General features: G+C 50.3%; 1 protein-coding gene across 1 annotated transcript; it reads left to right on the forward strand.

Moving 5' to 3' along the window:
* Nucleotides 1-884: 884 nt before the first annotated feature.
* On the forward strand, nt 885-16816 carry SRMS (src-related kinase lacking C-terminal regulatory tyrosine and N-terminal myristylation sites). Its single transcript, XM_067554602.1, has 8 exons — nt 885-1240; nt 8587-8708; nt 9966-10132; nt 10632-10773; nt 11603-11761; nt 14060-14241; nt 14852-15008; nt 15756-16816. The coding sequence occupies exons 1-8, from the start codon at nt 885-887 to the stop codon at nt 15947-15949; spliced, it is 1479 nt and encodes a 492-aa protein (XP_067410703.1). The 3' UTR covers nt 15950-16816.
* Nucleotides 16817-19185: the final 2369 nt, after the last annotated feature.

The following is a 19185-nucleotide window of genomic DNA, read 5'->3' on the forward strand; positions in this document are numbered from 1 at the left end:
ACAAACTTCAGATCATTTCAGCTGTGACTTTTCACATTATATAGCAAACCAGAGGCCACATAAATGGTAAACTCCAAACAAGAAATGCAATAAATCTCTCCCCTTTATTCAACAGTCTGTTTTATACTGATTGCATCCACCAAAGAGCTCCAAAATAAAAAAAAAAAGAGCGAGGCAGTTGCAATGGAGGGGGTGTTCGAGTGATGCAGAAAGGTACGGGCAGATGTCAGAACCTGCACAGAAGGGCTGTAAGTGGCAAGCAAAAAACATCTGAGCAAAAATCCGGACCATTTTAAAGCTAGCTGAAAACCTCCCCTTCTTATGTCTCTCTCTTGCTGTCTCCTGTAACTCAATTTTTTCAACTCTAGCATATTTGGGGGCATAATTTATATGACAGATCCTGCACAAAATAGAGGTTATTATATAACTGAGATTTGCCCCTTGTATGTACGAGTCCTTCCTACATACCAGAGATTTCTGTTTGCTAGTAACTCGCAATTACCAGAACATATTTTTGGTTAATTTCTAGTTCAAATTTCTAGTCCTTGCTTCATGAAGTGTAAATAGAGTTGACTAATGAAGCAAACTCCAGCTATGGTTGTCTGACCAGATGTGTGTGCAGGCCTATAGCTCCAGCCAGCAAACAAGTTACACCTGATCTTCTAGTTTCACTTTCAGAACTAGGAAGTTCTCAGTTGAAGACAGCACAGGCGCCTGTTGCAGCGCTGAGCAAGCATCACACGCCCCTGAGCGCTGATTCAAGCGGATGATGTCTGTGCAGGGTTTGGGATTATAGAGATGGGACTGGACGGCCCCGCTGTGCCGGGGAGGAATGCTGAGGCATAGCAAACCCACGCTTGGACACGGCTTTGCTTGGAACAGGGATGGAACAAGTTGTGCGGAAGCGCTTGACTTTCCTGACCTCCTTCTGGAACAAACTCTGGCCAAACGCTGTCTCCACCGACAAGCCCTCGCTGGGGTATTTTGGTCCTGACCCAGTCGCCTTGCGGCCAGACCTTGAGCCAGATCCTATCCTCCCGAGCGCCTCTCTCTTTAGCGCGCTGTATGATTTCAGAGCCAGGAGCACAGAGGAATTGAGCGTCAGTCGAGGAGACAAACTCTGCGTCCTCAAAGAAGAAGGGGTCTACCTCTTAGCCAGGAGGCTTTCGGGGGAACCTGCTGTGGGTTACATCCCTGCTAATTACGTGGCAAGGCTCGATGAGGAAACCTCCCACCAACCGTAAGTATCTGAATCCCAGCTCTTCACTGGGGTGTGTGTGGGGATGGTCTTTTGTAACTGAAATACAAAGGGAGAAACTACTGCAAACTGGATCTCACAGCACCAGTGCTAGATATCGATCTAAGGCCCTGCAGAACCTGCGTGCCAAGCACTCTCCTTGCAGTGAGGGCCCAAGAACAAAGGCTGGACCCGCTGCCCTTACATTCACAGCAGCTCGAATTGTAGCATTGTCTTCTCTCTCTTATTTGTAATTTGCATTTGGGATTGTCCGGATTCAGGGCCTCGGTCCCAGCACAGTGATCGGGCTGGGGATGGAACAGGCGCAGAGCACAGTTCTGGGCCAGGGCAGAAGGAGGTCTGACCTGTTTGTACAGCACCTAGCACAATGGGGCCCTGCTACAGGTGGGGGGTTTCTAGCTGCTAAGGTAATACAAATAATCCTTATTCCTGGCCCACGGCTGCCAAAATCCTGCTCCACGTATAGGTTCTGTGCCGGCGTAGCCGCGTCGGACAGCGTGTGCTTTTTGTTTAACAGAAATAGTTTCACGGGTATAACCCCAGTGTGGATGCACATATACCAGTAGGAAGGGGCTGTTGGAGAATGCGGTGTACCAGCACACATCCCCTTCGCCCCGGTGTGACTGCCGTGATACAGGTTCGGTGAAAGCAATGCCGCGTTTGTGTGTAGACGAGGCTTTTAATCCCTTGTCGTGCTGCACGAAAGCGCTGCTCTTCCTCCTCTCCCGGACTGGGCAGCTGGAGGGGGGAGCAGGCCGGGGGGGGTTGAGGCTAAGCAGACAGCTGTGGAAAGCATTACAGAGGGGGGCAACTGCCGTGCTGAGCCCCACCAGACAGAGCCCCCGTGTCAGCCCAGCCACGGGCCACTCCAGTCCCCAGCGTGGGCATTCCCACAAGCGGCACTGCAGGAGCCCTGCAGGTGGGGGGAAGGATGTTGACTCGGCTGGAGCTGGGTCTCCGTTCCAGCAGCAGCAAGCTACTCCAGCAACACCCTCCCAAACTCCCCATCAATACCTGCACAGGGCAGCTGCAGCTGATTTGAGGTTTAGAACATTAACCTCTTCCTGCCCAGCGGGTGAGTGAGTTTACTATTGTACAAGGCCATGTTTCTTTCCCCCGTCAGAACAGTCCAGTTCCAACATGCCTTGTGAAGCACACCTGAGCCACTTCCATCCTCCCTGTAGCAGGATCATGAGTCATTAGTGTATTACACACAGGCTGGAAGCAGGCATTGTGCAAGCGCCTACTGAAGTCCCAGTAAAAGTTTCTCTCCCGGTCTGTCTAGTCTATTCAGGTTCTTATACCACGTCCATCATCGTGGCATCTGAGCTCTTACTTATCTTCCTGAATAGGCAATAAAAAGGGTGGAGGAAGGACTGTTCATACGAACCACCGTCAGTTTTTAAAATGAAATAACTTTGCATTTAAAAATCAGCAGGCTTCCGTTCCATTTCTCTGCCTACTTGAGACAAATTGCCAGAACACAGACAAAAAATGGGTGTATGATGCAACCAGAATACACATTTTTCAGCACTGACAAAATAGTTTGATTTAATCAAGTTATGGGGGGGCTGAGCAGAAATCTGGGGGCCAAACTGAAAAATACCATAACATAAAATAAAAATAGGTTTGTTTCAAACCAAAACTGAATGTTTTATTTTATTCAAAGTGGGGAAAAAAATCGTCTAGGTGGAAGGAATCAACATTTTCTAAACAAACCCATTTGTCATTTTTGAAATTTTTCCCTAATACTTTTATTCAGCCAAAACTATTTGCCAAATTTGACCTGAATTCACAAGCAGTTTTGATTGCCCACAACTGCTTTTTTTCAGTGAATTTAGTATTTACCAAAAAATAAAAATGATTCATGGGCCCCATAAAGAGAGCCACTGATTTCGAACAGTCCCAGGTGAGGAATGAAAGTCCCTAGTAGTCCTGGGTGGAGGAAGCGGACCCTGAACCTGGGGCGTGTACTTGGCTCTGCTGATGTTATAAATTCCTCACTTTCATGCGTCACCAATTCATAGTTCCTTTAATAATCTGCAGCCAAGGTAGCAAATGGTGCCAGCAATAACCTGTGGGGCAAAGAGAAATTAGTGGGGCGTACACACCAGGGTCCCGAGTTCTGAAATGCTGATTCTGTGACTGATTCTGATTTTGTTACTGCAAATTATCAGGCGTGCAGTTTTGCAAAAGCAAATAAACTGATATCCCTGAGTCATCCAAAGATCCGGCCGCACCCACTCAGCAGGTGATAGAGTGGAAATTTCAAAAGCAGTAACCGAACTTGCTGAAATCCAGCAACAAAACGCACTGGCACCTCCACGGCAGAAGACGCTGAATATTTCACTTGTGTATCTAAGTGCTCTCAAATATGCCTGCAATTGTTTTCACCCACTACCTGCTCCCAGTTACCTGTGGATGCAAGATTGCTGGCTGAGTGGAGGCCATTGTATCAATCACGGCCAAAGATTCAGTCATTTTATTTTCAGACACTGCAGCCAGGAAATGTTTCATCACTATTCACAGGACAGTGGCTGCTTGCTGCCGTGATCTGTGAGCAGGTCCCCATTGTGCTCAGGCTGCATATGCACCTAGCATGAGGCGGGCCCTCTCCTCAGCAGACAAGCTAAATAAAAGAGACATGTAAATGATGGGAGGGGAAACTGAAGGGAAGTGACTAGCCCAAGTGGGAGTCTGGCCCAGTCTGATGCTCTGGCCATTAGACCACATTGCCTGCCATTTTGGAAAATAAACGTTAAAGAGGCTTACACAAAGGGGTGTGACTTTGGAATGGAAACACCAACCTGCTGGTAAGGGCAATTCTGTACAAATCAGGTCTGTTTCCCCCCCCCCCGTAGGTAGCCAAAATTCCGGTCCAAGGGAGGGCATAGTGGGGCCTTTCCCGCAGGTGTCACCTCTGCACAGCAGCGGGCCCCACCACTTGAGCTGTCTCGAAGGCAACATGAAGGCAAAGGCAGCAGAAGAGCTTCCACAGGCAGGGCCCCCATATGGGGGGGGGGAAGGGTACACTTTAGCAGGGCCCAGAGGCCCTGGGGGGGCGGGCCCGGCGCAGGCTGCAACCCCTATTACCACGAGGAAAAAATTTCTCCTGGCTCATGAGATTGTGTGTATGGGAGGAAGGATTGTGGGGTGTGTGGGAGGGGGCCCGTGTTACAAGTTTGCACAGGCCCTGAACAAATTACGCTTGGGCCCTGGCCAGAGCTGTATGCACTCTGCCCCCTCCTACACAGGTGTGTCATGGGTTGTCTGCACCATGCCTCATGCGGCCTGCCTGGGATCTTGTGATTCTGTTCCTGGTGCAGGCTGGGGTCTTGACAGCACAACCTGGCCCCGTGCCTGCAGGCCTGGCCAACCTCGTTTGCACACTTGGGGCGGGTGAATGTGTGCTTGCAGCGTGGCCCCGCTTCTGCAGGCAAAGGACCCCTAGACCTGTCACACTAGGTGAAGAGACGCTACGATGGAGAAGAGGCGAGAGAGGGGATTATGTTAACATCCAGGGAGGAAGCGGCTTTCCTCAGGTACCTGGCGTTTACTGCAAGTGAGCCTGCCACCGGGCGTAAGCCTAAAAGCCTGTCAGACACACACCCCATGAGCGCTTGTGGTTGAGACACATACTCCCTTTCCATCTGCCTTCTGTGAAGTTACATTAAGCCCGGGTACAAGGACAGGTGCAGCCTGTCTACCTACCGCCCCTCCCCCCCTGCACTCCTGACATGGACAACAAGCAAGACACAAACAAGTGTGTGAAGCTGCTGGAGGGATCAAGTCAAGGGGAAATGCAGGCTCAGGGAGACCATTCATCCCGCACCCTTTGGGAGCCTCTCCTGGTGCATGCATGGGAGGGTGAGAGGATAACAACAGACCCTTTCCCTGCCAAACTGCTCCCCCCTTTGTAACAAACAGCAATGCAACTTTCTGCAGCAATGGCCTCACATACCCTCAGAGCTGCCTTTACTCATTTATCGGATGGGGAGCGATGGCCTCTGACCCTCTCCCAGGCAACTTTAAAAATAGATTTGCACAAATTATAGGAACACGGGGATTGGCGAGTGAGGATGGAGCCAGGATCCACTTGCATCCATCAGAATTCCTGCCTAGCAGGTTTTATAGGAGCAGTGCAGTTTAGTTTAGTGATTATATTGTAAGGAACCATCTTTTCCTGTGTTTGTACAGCACCTAGCACAATGGGGGGTCCTGCTCCCTGATTGGGGTGCCGAGGTGTTACGATAATACCCTTACACACACACAGCACAGCCACATATATAGTTGAGTGTACAAATGTTAGCACACATGAGCGTTAAGGAAGAACAGTCCTGATCGGTTACACAGTTGGCTCAGGGCTGGGACTGTGCAAAATGTCCCTTATGTGGTGGTCACTGATCCCTCAATGCCTAAGGAGCTTGCAAGAGCTCTGCTTCATTCAGTGTCCAATCGCAGCTGTCTGTGTGTCTAACACAGTGCTTCACGGTGCCCTGCCTGGATTGTGTCTGGGAAGCTCAGCCCTTAAAGGCCCTGTCCCCAGTAGCACATTTTGCCCAGCTCGGCCCAGAGCACCTCAAACCTGTCCTGCAGCCCCCCCACACCCACCTTGCTATGCCAATCCTAGACCTCCTTTGATCAGAGACTGAAGATCACACGGCATTATGCCAAAGCATGGGGGAGTTTTGTGACAGGGCCAAATATCTACTGCAGAGAAGAAAGACCACCAGCATATTTGCACTTGTGACCTAATTCATATTTGAACCCGGGTTCTCTTGCTGTGAATGGCAAATAAGCGTCTTATTTAGGTGCTACCAAACCGTTCTACTTTTTCCTGCTTCCTTAACTGCTGAATTAAACTTAACACGGCCGGTATCTTCGGTAGAGTTGTTTATAGGAGACGTGCAACTGGCTCTAAACAGCTGGTCTTCTCTGGGGCAAAACGCCTGGCTTTACTGTGCGCTCCCCAGCACAAAGGAATGCCGGAAATAGTTCAGAGTAAACCCGCTGTGATACCACATAACAAAAGGCCCATGTGACACTGAGCTAATCAGTCAACAAGCTCTGAGTCCAAAGGTGAGTCCTGACATCAGCGGCGGGTGTTCCTGGCTCTGAACTGTAAATCAGCTGCTCTGCTGCTCGGCAGACAGCTGCACAAACACAAACCGAGATAACCGCCCTACTGTTTGCTGGAACTCGAGAATTGCCTTCCAAGGAAGCGGTGGGGGCAAAAAAAACCAACCCTCGCTGGCTTCAAAACTGAGCTTGATACATTTATGGAGGGGCTGGTATGATGGGACAGCCTAGTTCGGCAAGTGACTGAGCGTTGTCTACTGGTGGTAGATATGCCAATGGCCTGTGATGGGATGTTAGATGGGGTGGATTCTGCGTTCTTACAGAGAATTCTTTCTTGGGTGTCTGGCTGGTGAGTCTTGCTCACATGCTCAGGGTTTAACTGATCGCCATCTTTGGGGGTCGGGAAGGAATTTCCCCCCAGGGCAGATTAGCAAAGGTTCTGGGGGGTTTTCGCCTTCCTCTGTAGCATGGGGCACGGCTCACTTGCTGGTGGATTCTCTGTACCTTAAAGTCTTTAAACCAGTGGTTCTTAACCTTTCCAAACTACTGTACCCCTGAAGCCTGAGTCCCACCCCCACGGGGCTGAGGCATGTAACTTAGTTTCATGGCGCCCCTGTGGCTCCAGGCAATTGCCTTTCTTGCCACCCCCAATACCAGCTCTGCACTTGCGACCCCTCTAAACCCCCAGGTTGAGAAACACTGCTTTAAACCATGATTTGAGGAGTTTAATAACGCAGTCCTAGGTCACGGGTCTGCTGCAGGAGTGGGTGGGTGAGGTGCTGTGGCCTGCGTTGTGCAGGAGGTCAGAATAGATGATCATATTTATCCCTTCTGACCTTAGAGCCTCTGAGTCTCTGACCCAGATTCTCTGCTATTCCATCTCAGCAGGGCAGGCTCACGGGGGGAGCATAGGAAGCCAGATGTGGCCTCCTGCTTGTCTTTCCAGCTCCATCCTTGCCACTGGGGGGGTTGGACAAAAGCCATTTCTGGCCAGCTACCAGCGCCGGCACTGGGACAGGGGGTTCTGCTCCTTTCGTGCCACCTGAGAAATGCAAAGGGGCTGCAGAGGGCAAGGAACGAATGTCCATCGTCCACCGTTGAATGATGAGGACCCAAGGTTGGGAGACATTAGCGAACAAGGTGTGTGTCTGATGTGGCCAGTCCAGAGAGCAATATTATAACCTACATCAAAGGGCAGTTACCCCGGCACTGGGGCGCATACCTCTGCAATGGATGTGGGCGAAGCTAGTAAACATTGTGTCTAGCTTTTATGTGTGCAGCAGCAGCATAAATTACCGCACTGAACGCTACATCAAAGGGCAGTTACTCTAACACTGGGGAGCAGGCGTGCTGCAAGTTAGAAAACCTTTCCTCTGGCTTTTACCCGTGGATCCCTTGCACCAGGTGTGTACAGGGCTGAGAAGGTCTGGGCTACAGAGGAAGAGTGCTTGGCAAAACCGTGCAACCTAGACCCGTTGCAAACCCAGTTATGGACCCTGCCACGAATAGAACCCACGAACCAGCACTGCTAACAAATGGCAGCTCATGCAATGTCCGCCATGCCCACGCAAGTGCTAAACATGCACATTGTCTGCCAGGAGGTGGGGGCTAGTCGCGTTCCCCTCTTTGCATACAGGGGCAGCCGGAGACCTTCTACTACTCCCTGCAGCTCTCCTCAGACTGGGGCTGATGCATGCAAATGCTGGGCTCTGCTTGAGCAGTAACCTAGCAGGTCCAGGTCGTTCCTGCTGCAGTGTATAGCTTCTTTTCTAAGGAAAAGGCATGTTTCTGTCCTGTGCACCCTGGGCATTGGCCACCCTATTTTTAGTCGCTAGTTATCAGGGAGCAGGGTTTGGGTTTTTTTCTTCATCAGGTCTTTTATTAGCTCGTTTAGGTGGATTTACTGACGCACGTCACGACCGTATCACAGCACCTTCTGCATAAAACAAGAGCCGCCCTCGTGAGTCCCCCTGGGAGTCCTGGGCCAGACCCTCAGCTGGCATCAATCAGCCGAGCTCCGTCCAAGTCAACGCAGCTCTGCCGATTGACCCCAGTTCAGGAGCTGGCCTCTGCCCCTCCGCACGCCCGGGCTAGCCGTATCCCACGGCGCAGCGCCCAGGGTGGTTGACGCTGCCCATTCAGGTGCATTGTTGGGCTTTCCTGCGAACCAGCTCGTCTCGGTGCCGGGCGCTGTGCGGGTCTGTCCTGGGCACTCTGCTGCTCTGATCGGCCCTTTGTCTTTCTTGCAGCTGGTACTTCAGGGGCGTCAGTCGCAACGAGGCCCAGCAGCTCCTTCTCTCGCCCCCCAATCAACACGGCTCCTTCCTCATCCGTGACAGCGAGAGTAACCAGGGGGAGCATTCCCTCTCAGGTAACCCCGAGCACATTGCAGCCTCCGGCCCTTCTGCTCGGCAGCCGGCCGCGGCTCATTTCTGCCCTCTGGCACCACAAAGGGGGCTCGGGGCTGGCCAGGAGCAGAGGGTAGCCCAGCTGGAAGGGAAGGGAAATCAAGATGGTTGTAAGCCACCTGCTTGCATCCTTGGGCTGGCAAGGGGCCAACACCGACCCTTGGTGCAATTTAGAGCAGCCTAAAGGGGGCGAGGTCAGTTTTATGTTCCCTTCTCTAGGCTGTGCCAGGCTCAGCTGTAGACTCGGTAAGATACGGGGAAAGGGAAGCGCTCGGCATTTACCAAATGCAAGTGGGAAAAGCCCCTGCGCAAAGGAACATTCTTCTTCCTGAGGCGCTGAGCTCACTAACATGGAGCAAAGAGCAGGGATGTGTTTAAAGCATTTTACAGCGGCCTGTTAAGATGGGAGTCGCCTCAGCCCTGAAAAGGGACAGAAAGCCACTACAACGAGCGCCCTGTGTATCTGTGCAGATATTGATCGCTGAATCATCGTGGGAAAGGAAAGTATATTGCTCTCATTCAGCGATATGAAAACCATAAACAATTTACAGCAGTTTAAAGACAACCCACAGAACAATAGCACAATTCACTGGAATTAAACCCTGCGGCTAAGGGCTGTGGCACTATTAAAAAATAATAAAAATCCCGCTCTTATTCAGATCTCATTTACAATGGTGTAAATTTTAAGGCCAGAAGACCCATTTTAATCACTTAGTCTGACCTTTGGCATGACTCGAACGGGAGAACCTCACCCAGTTTAATTTCTGCATCACACCCATCAATTCTGTTTGCACACTAGCATATCTTTTCCAATGCTATTCAGTCTTGATTTAAAGACTTCAAGTGCTTGGAGAATGCACCATGTACCCGGGTAAAGTGTTCAATGGTTAATTACCCTCACTGTTAAAAATTTACGTCTTCTGCCTGAATTTGTCCAGCTGCCAACCATTGGATGGCGTTAAGCTAGATTAAAGAGCTGTCTACTATCAAACCTCTGCCAGTATTTATAAACCATCAAGTCACCTGTTAACCGTCTCTTGGGTAAACTAAATGGCTTGAACTTCTTTAGTCTGGAAGCGTTGTTACACTGGTGTAAATGAGATCAGAACTGAACTGAGCCCCCGAGGATAGAACCTGCAATACACAAGGGAAGGGACTAGTGTTGGTTGCACAGGTGACTGAACTCTGTTTTATTTTCTCCTTTGTCTTTTCCCTTGCAGTCCGTAATCATGCTAAAGTCAGCCATTTCCGAATCTGTAAGGGGCCCGATGGCAGTTTGTACATACAAAAGGGACACGTTTTCCCCAACATGGAGGAGCTGCTCACCTTTTACACAGTGAACTGGAAGGTTGTACAGAGCCCCTTGTTGCAGCCCTGCATCCCTAAGGTCTGTGTACACAACACTAGGGTCAGTTATCTAGTTTCTTTCACTCTTACCCTTGTCCTAAATGTGATGCTCACCGTTTGGTTGCTGGCTTTGGCCTTTTTCTGTCTTCTTCATCCCAAGACCGACTCCGTGATTTCATTTTAGTCTTCAGTATCCCTTCAGGCTTTGTAGTTCCTGCTCCTAAAATGGTGGCAGATTCCTGCATTCTCCAAGTTCTGTTCACATGGGCATCCCTGACTCCCAAGTGTGTGCAGTGCTCCAAAGGAAGCAGCCACTGCAAAGGATTCTGGAGCACAACTGAGGGTCAGAAGTGCACGCATAGTTGAGGAGAATCAGGATAAAGAGGTGCTGTTTGGGACTGGCCTGTTGGCGAATGACCGTGCTGACTTCGGTTGCTTATGCCCAAGTCTGCCCTGGTTCATAAAGCTGCCTCTACCTGGCTAGCTGGATGGCGCAGGCCTGAAATGAAATGTTCTAAGCGTCTATACATTTAATACAGACACCTCCAGTGAGAGATGAATGGGAACGGCCCCGGTCAGAATTCACCCTTGGGAGGAAGCTGGGGGAAGGCTACTTCGGAGAGGTGTGGGAAGGAGTGTGGAAGAACGCGGTGCCAGTTGCCATCAAAATCATAAAACAAGGTATGTGGACAGGAAGGCAGCGAACGTTAACCGTGCCCCATCTCGTCTCTTTCGCTTACTGCCATGAAAAACCGCTTCAGTCTGTTTCATTTCCCCCTGGATCGCCCAGCCTCGCAGCCCGACGGAATAAACTAACTGTAGTTAGGATCTCACGCCTGGCTTAGACAAGCAGCCCCAGCTCAGTAGGCTGCATGTGAGTGAGGCGTGTGCAAAAGTGTACCCACGTCTGCACACACCCAGTTGAAAATTTGGTCCTATATCTGCTGAGGCCTTTATAGAATGGCCTTTTTCCCCCCATCAGTCCGGCGGCCTCATGGTAAGACACTGCACTGCTGGGAGCAGGGCCCCCACATGGGGGGAAAAGGGTACACTTTTCCGGGGTCCGGAGACCCTGGGGGGCCCGGCCCAGGCTGCAACCCCCATTACCATGAGGAAAAAAATGTTCATGGCTCATGAGATTGTATGTCTGGGATGAGGGATTGTGGGATGGGTGTGGGAGGGGGCCCGTGTTACAAGTTTGTACTGAGCCTGAAAAAATGATGCTTGGGATCTGGCTGGGAGGAAGACCCTGCTGCATGCAGCACCTACCTGAAAATGACCTCTCAGTCTTACAAGAAAGAACCGCTGTGGCGAGTTTAAAACAAATGTTATTGTTAATGTGTTGTGAGGGACTGGGGTGCGTGAGTGCGAGCATTGGCAGCCGAGGGTTGGAGTCGGGGGTGGACAGCCCGGCAGGTAGGGGCTCCGGGAGCCACATGAGGAAGCCAAGATATGAATGAACTTAGCGAGAAAGTTACTCACCCCAAAAATGTCGCGGTTTCCTCCACAGCTGACATGAAGGCCGAAGATTTCACCAAAGAGATCCAGAATCTGAAGCATCTGAAGCATGAGAGGCTGATCCAGCTCCATGCCGTCTGCTCCGTGGGCGAGCCCCTGTACATTGTCACTGAACTCATGAGGAAAGGCAACCTACAGAGCTACCTCTGCAGTCAGTACCGCCTCACCCTTCACACTAAGCGCCGCGGGTAGATGCTCTCCCGGGCTTAGCCAAGCACACGTGTGGCAGTGCCGCTTTTGGTACTCGAGTCTCTCAGCACTCAAAGGGACTGCAAGCACAGCAGCGTGCCTCTGCCCTGCCCAAATTAAAAAGGCAACACTTGCCGAATGTCAGAAGAGACAGCCCACCGAGCTCTGCTTTCATTTCATTGCAGCAGCTCCACCACGATCAATGGAGCGTTTCCGTGCTTGCCCCAGTGTAAGCGAAAGCAGAATTCGGCCCTGGGACCTGATGTGCATTTTAATTCACCATGAATCAGCTAGGGACAATGGGTTACACAATTCGCCGTTTTGAATTTTAAACATATTGTAGAAGCCCTTGCCCTGCCACCAGTAACCATGCGACAGGCCCAGTTGCAGTGTTGGACAAGGCAACGGTCCCTTTTCAGAAAAGCCTCAATAGTCTCTGCATCCAAATCTGAGTGTAAGGCCTGGTCTACACGCAGGTTTCTGTACTGGGATAACTAACTTGGTCAGGGGAGGCGTGATTTTTTTTTTTTAAACTGAAATATACTTGTGCGGGTGCAGTGAGATCAGTATAATAGTTCCAGTACAGCTTAGTCCCCTTCCTTTATGGAGGGTTGTACGGCTCTAACTATACAGTATAGTGAAAGCGGTACAACTTGGGTGTGTAGACAAGGCATAAGCTTCCTCACAGCTCATGCAGGTTTGAATTCCTGGTTTAACTTGAAGCGTCTCTAAAAAGAGTCACCATGAGCCATTGCGACATGCGCGCATTCCGAATGGCTAAATGGCTAGGATGCTTCTTTGTTGTTCAGAGACTCCTCATAGACTCAGAAGGTCAGACTCATAGGTCAGAAGGGACCAATATGATCATCTAGTGTGACCTCCTGCACAATGCAGGCCACAGAACCTCACCCACCCACTCCTGTAATAGACCCCTAACCTCTGGCTGAGTTATTGAAGTCCCCAAATCATGGTTTAAACACTTCAAGGTACAGAGAATCCACCAGCAAGTGAGCAGTGCCTTATGCTGCAGAGGAAGACGAAAAACCTCCAGGACCTCTGCCAATCTGCCCTGGGGGGAAATTCTTTCCTGGCCCCAAATATGGCGATCAGTTAAACCCTGAGCATGTGGGCAAGACTCACCAGCCAGACACCCAAGAAAGAATTCTCTGTAATAACTCAGAACCTACCCATCTAACATCCCATCACAGGCCATTGGCATATCTACCACCAGTAGTCAACGATCAGTCAATTGCCAAACTAGGCTGTCCTATCACACCATCCCCTCCATAAATTTATCACGCTCAATTTTGAAGCCAGCGAGGTGTTTTTGCCCCCACTGCTCCCCTTGGAAGGCTATTCCAGAACTTCACCCCTCTGATGGTTAGAAACCTGCGTCTAATTTCAAGTCTAAATTTCCTGATGGCCAGTTTATATCCATTAGTTCTTGTGTCCTCCTAATGTGATCGTGTCACCAGGTGACTCTGAAAGTGAGTTTTCAGCTCTCTAACCTATTCTGCCAGAACGTCTGTTTGAAGCGAAATGCCAAAACCTGTCTCTTGGCCAGGCAACATATTTTCATTGATGTGTGAAACTGATAAAAGGGCAAGTCTCCTCTCACCATCTTGATGAGTAAGCCCTGAACCAGCAGGAAGAAGCACAGGCCTGTGGTGTTTGTTTATTTATCTAGTTCTTTTCTTTCACTCCCCCAACCAGGAAATAGTCGTTAGGGAAACAAGTCACCCAACTCCCAACTGGGACCTGTTCTTTCCTAGGAGGCGTCCTCCATTGACTAACATGACCTAATTCTGGCTTATGGATCCAGTAGGGCTTGTTATCCAAGGAGCAGCAACTCCCAAGTAGGATGGGTTCTGAAACACAACTCCCACCCCGGAGTCAGACTCAATGGCTACTCCTACTTCCAAACCATGAACTACCATGCAGCATATAGCCCCTTCAGAGCTGACGGGGGGGTCCAGCCCCTGCCAAGCACTGAAACACGTGCTTCATTTTACACACGTTGACGTCAAAGGGAATCTGCATGGGCTCAGAGTTACGTGTCTGCTTCCGGGCTTTGCAGAGGTGCGGGCCAAGTGACAAAAGCTACACACGTTCACAACCGGCACGTTTAGCTTGTCCGTTTCTAGCAGCGTGTCTCTTTCCTGCCGAGGCAGTACTGATTGCATAACACGCTTGGTGAGGGTTTTAATGGCTCGGCCTCAAACAAAGAGTGATTTTAGTCCCTCAACCACTGGTTTCACAGGTTTGGAAGGGAGAGCTCTGAGCACGCTCCATCTGCTCAGCATTGCTTGCCAGGTGGCCGATGGGATGACGTACCTGGAAGAACAGCACGTCGTTCACAGGGACTTGGCAGCGAGGAACATACTAGTGGGAGACAGCCTCACCTGCAAAATCGCCGACTTTGGACTTGCCAGGCTCCTCAAGGTGAGTCTGCTAGAAGCTGTTGGTCCCTTTAGCTTGCTTATTTCTGCATTCCCTTCCCTGTCCCCACCGGGCTCCCTCCCCTGGACCCCTTTCAAAGCCCTAATTTACCCTGGAACCTGCTAGTCCCACCCTCCAGGCGTTTACAGTGTGGCGCCATCCCACCAGCTGGTTAGACCGATATGGGGTTCTGAACAGCACATGAATTGGGGGGGCTTCCACTCAGCTCCACCTCTCCCTACGCACTGACTCTCCTACATCCACTCTCAGTCCCCACCTGCCTGGAGGATGAGAAACTAGCACCAGGGCTCCAGCCGCGGCTGTCCCAGATGACAATGCCCAGAACTACAACCAAACCGCGGTCCTGGAACCTGGTCTCCCGTTACGTCGCAGGAGGACACAATTTGATACGTGCTCTGCTCGGCTCTCAGGTGCCCGCCCAACCAGTGTCTGAATTTAAACGAGTGCACTTTTAGAGAGAGAGAAAGAGCCCTGGGGCTAGTCAGGGTTACTTGAGAAGCAGTTTAGACCTCTCCTCCCAGGCCTCTGACAGAGAAGATACCGTGTTTGTTATTTCCTCTTTGCTTCTGACCCATCTGCTGCTGCTTTTCAGGACGATATTTATTCCACAAGTGGCAGCACCAAAATCCCAGTGAAATGGACAGCCCCAGAAGTCGCAAACTACCACACCTACTCGCTGAAGTCGGACGTGTGGTCCTACGGCATCCTTCTCTATGAGGTCTTCACGTACGGGCAGTGCCCGTATGAAGGTATGGCGTCCGTCCTTCCCCACCTCTTCGTCCGGCGGGGCCGGCTTGTGAGGGATGCTGTGCCACGCTCGGTCAGAGAATGTCCTTCAGGGTACATCTACGCAAGAAAGGGACCCGTGGGCGCGACGCTCAGAGCCCAGGTCAACTGACTTGGGTTCGCACTAAGTGTAGACATGTAGGCTCAGGCTGGAGCCCAGGCTCCGACACCTGGGTGAGGGGAGAGAGTCTCGCGGTTCCCGCCCAAGCCCTAATATCTACCCAGCTGCTTTCAGCCCGGCCAGCCCGAGTGGGTTGACCCAAGCTGAGGCTTGCTGCCATGGGTTTATTTGTTTTTTTGCCGTGTAGACGTACCCTCGCTGTGCTCCCCTTAACACAAGACTGTTGTCCTCTGGCTCCCCACCTCACTGACATCCAGCAGCCATCACTGATGAAACACGTCCCCCCACCCTCCTTCCATCCAGCCTGCCAGGAATGGAGGCTTTCAACACAGTGCACGGAACAGCTACTGCACGGCCTTGAGGCAGACTTGGTAGTTGCTTGACACAGGTTTCACTCCACGTGCGAGGTGCATTTGGTGAGGGATCTGATGGTGATGGAGAAGCTCTGCCATACGGGCAGGAGCTCAGGCTGGCTAATCTTTTCACAGCCCCACTGAGCCATTCGGGGAGACAAACCCCACAAACTGGTGGTGAACCGGGATTCTGAAATCACTGAGAAGGCTCATTGGAGTGTCTTGTTTCCTTACAGGAATGACGAACCAAGAAACCATACAGCAGATCAGCAAGGGCTACCGTCTCCCCCGGCCCCACAATTGCCCTCCTGAGCTCTATATCGTCATGCTGGAGTGCTGGAAGGGGAACTCTGAGGAACGACCCACCTTTCTTGTTCTGAGAGAGAAACTCTGTTCTATTTACAGACGGGTGCACCATTCCCTCTCCTGATGGAAATGGCCCTACACCCCACCCCCATGATTACGTGGGGTTCCATTCCCACGCCCGCCAGATGTAGCAGCTGTGCTGGAGGCATCCATCCCATTGGCTAACCCATGCAGGGCTTGAGTCCAGTGGGATTCTTGTGTTGCATGTGTCAGATGAAAATACACAAGGATTTCTCCTTGGGAGGCACAGAAAAACACGCTACGTTTTGGAGAAATTTAGCCTCATTGCTATGGCTGTGGCCCCCCCACAAGAGGGCGATGCATTGTAGATACGGTACAGCAAAGATGTCAGCATGGGTATTAGAAATTCTTAAGCTAAACAGTATGGCAGGATTTCAAAAGCTATCTGCTGCATTGAAAATGAAGTTTCCTGTTTACTTTGTCTATGTAAACTAGTGATTAATATTGATTTATTCATGAAGTGTGTCTGATTTATTTATCGATTAATGTCGTTTTCACAGCACATGTGGATAATGTAACTCTTCAGTGTACTTGCTAATATCAATGGCAATATCAGGCTTGACCATGTTGTAGTTTACACGGCTTTTGCTTGCTATGAATTCCTGCTTCCTCACAGGGGTTTGGAGACATCCGTGCATCCCACATTTGGGCAGCATTTGGGTCTCAGATCTGCCTGGACTTCTGGTCTTCCTCTGTGCCTGGAACCGACAACTACCACTCTCCCCATTCCGTGCAATTTGGAATCACTCAGCTATAATTGTATTCCTGTAACCTTCATCCTTCCTGCCCGCAACCAGTGTATATTAAACCCTCATTTGTCTGTCATGTTCACCATTTAAACTGTAAGATTGGCAGCAGAGGGACCTGGCTTCTCAGTGTTCCCCAACTGTGAAACAATAAATCATCATCATCATCACTAATTCATACTACAGGGGAGCTGTGCTGGATCTCCCTGCCTTGTAGCACCACTTAGTGGCTGCTGAAGTACGGCGTTCTTTTTATTTGTGAACTGCAGAAGTTGATGATCTGACTGTACATTTTCTGCCTCTTTAAATACAAGGATTTTAACCAACAGTCTCTGTTTTTCTCATCTAAGTGTTTGAGGAGGATCTGTGAAGCTTTTGGACAGTTCCCAAGAGAATCTAGGAAAGGGTCCTCTTAAAAAATAAAAGCACATCAACTATGTGTATATCCATCTCTTAGCGTACTTAGCATAGTTTGCTCTGGTGCCCTTAATAATGTCTCTTTAAAAAACTGTCAACAATCCTGAACTCTTTTTTCCCTTAGCCTTGCTTCCCATAAGATTGCACCTACCAATTCTCTGAGTTTGCTAAAGTCTGCCTTCTTGAAATCCATTGTCATTATTCTGCTGTGTTCCCTTCTATAATTCCTTAGAATCAAAAACTCTGTCACTTCATGATCACTTTCACCCGAGCCTCAAATTCTCAACCAGTTCCTCCCTATTTGTCAGAATCAAATCTAGAACAGCCTCTCCCTTAGTTGCTTTCTCCACCTTCTGTAATAAAAAGTTGTCTCCAATGCATTCCGAGAACTTGTTGGATAATCTGTAGCCCTGCTGTATTATTTTCCCAAGAGCTGTCAGGGTAGCTGAAGTCCACCATCACCACCAAGCTTTGTGCTTTGGATGATTTTGTTTGTTGTTTAAGAAAAGCCACATTCAAATCTTCTTCCTGGTTAGGTGATCGATAGTTGACACTTACCATGACATCACCCTTGTTTTAACCCCCATTTTTCCTTAACCAGAGACTTTCAACTGGTCTGCCTCCCACTTCTATCTTGACCTCAGTAGGAAAGATAGGAAGTCTGGTAAGAGCCCACTCTGGCTTAACCAGGAGATCTTCAATGACCTGCAACTCAAAAAACGGTCATATAAAAAAGTGGAAACGAGGTCGAAGTACGAAAGATGAATATAAAAAAAACCCACAGGCATGCAGGGACAAAATTAGAAAGGCCGAGGCACAAAATATGATTAAATTACCTAGGGATATAAAGGGTAACAAGAAAACATTTTACAAATACATTAGAAGGGCTAAGGAAAGGGTAGGGCCATTACTCAACGAGGAGGGAAAGAAAATAACCGAAAATGCAGCAATGGCCCAAGTATTAAATGTCTTTTTTGTTTCGGTTTTCACCGAAAAATTAGCCGTTATCGGACAACTAATATAGTGAAAGAACAATGGCAGCCAAGCCAGAGCGTCTTAAAAGCCAGGCTGGAGCGAGAGCGTCCCCTACAGAGGGCAGCCGTGAAAACCATGGACGGGAGGGCGAAAATCAACCGCTGAGCTGGCAAAGGCCGAGAGATGCCAAAAGGGGAGAGGAGTGGGGCCGGCAGAAGAGAAAAGGGGCTCAAGATCCTCCCGCCTTTCATCCCTTACAGGCCTTCACCGCTTCCCTCCCTTCACTTTTTCCCCCAGCCCCGTCTCCACTTTCCCCATTTTCTCTCTCTTCCCCTTCCTCCCTTTTTACCTTCTTGAGCCTCTTCTTTCTCTTTTGATCCCTCTCCCGCTCTGCTCTCCTAGCATCTCCATTTCCGCCCCTTCTCTCCCATGTAGCAGTCTACAGCGGGTGAAATTCACTACGGGTCTGCCTACCCTGCAGTCGAGGGAGGGGTGCGATTGCTCTCTACCTAGCTCGGGGCCCTACAGCAATAAAGCCAGGACAGCCTGGCTAGCCACCCAGGTGATCCCCAGGGTCCCAGATGGGCTTGTCTAGTCCAGGATGAAGTCCCTCCTGCCACAGCTTCACGGCTATTTCTGTGTGAGCTCGTTAGAGTAAAGTTAGCTCAGGTCTGTCTGCACACGCTGCAACCAACCATGCCTCCCGACTGCAGGGCAGACATACCCTAAGGTGAAACCTCAGCGTGTCCCTCCACCCCCAGCCTCTAGCTAGAGGCAGCCCCGCTTGTTCCACCGCGTCGGTGCCTTGGGCTTACCCGAGACTTGGCAGTAGTAGTTGACTTCCTTCTACCCTTTTATTGCCATAGAGGAGTGGCTTACGGGCAGAGCTGCAATTTAGCTATAAAGAAGACGTTCAGAGGGTGTTATCTCAGAGCGTGTGACTGCCAGGTATGGTCTGACCTGCCTCCAGTGAGATGAGGTGGCAGAGTTACACACCCACCTTTGGAAGGCAGCAGGAGCCAAGCGTCCCACAGCCACTCCACACAGCCCATGGCTGGAAAACTATGAAAACCTCGTTTACGTTGGTGCTGCTGTGGGAAGGCCGCACGTCTGCCATAGCTCAGCTCCTCCACCCGACAGC

The sequence above is a fragment of the Emydura macquarii genome, unplaced genomic scaffold (assembly GCF_026122565.2).
Source record: "Emydura macquarii macquarii isolate MOO-44397 ecotype Brisbane River unplaced genomic scaffold, CSIRO-AGI_Emac_v2 contig_1483, whole genome shotgun sequence".
Lineage (NCBI taxonomy): Eukaryota > Metazoa > Chordata > Testudines > Chelidae > Emydura > Emydura macquarii.

What these genes read in the sequence shown, in the direction of transcription:
- SRMS (XM_067554602.1), top strand. Translation starts at nt 885, where the DNA reads ATGGAACAAGTTGTGCGGAAGCGCTTGACTTTCCTGACCTCCTTCTGG. An exon ending in CATCAAAATCATAAAACAAG is followed by an intron (nt 10,774 to 11,602) that starts GTATGTGGACAG and finishes TTTCCTCCACAG; the next exon opens with CTGACATGAAGGCCGAAGAT. An exon ending in CCTACAGAGCTACCTCTGCA is followed by an intron (nt 11,762 to 14,059) that starts GTCAGTACCGCC and finishes CTGGTTTCACAG; the next exon opens with GTTTGGAAGGGAGAGCTCTG.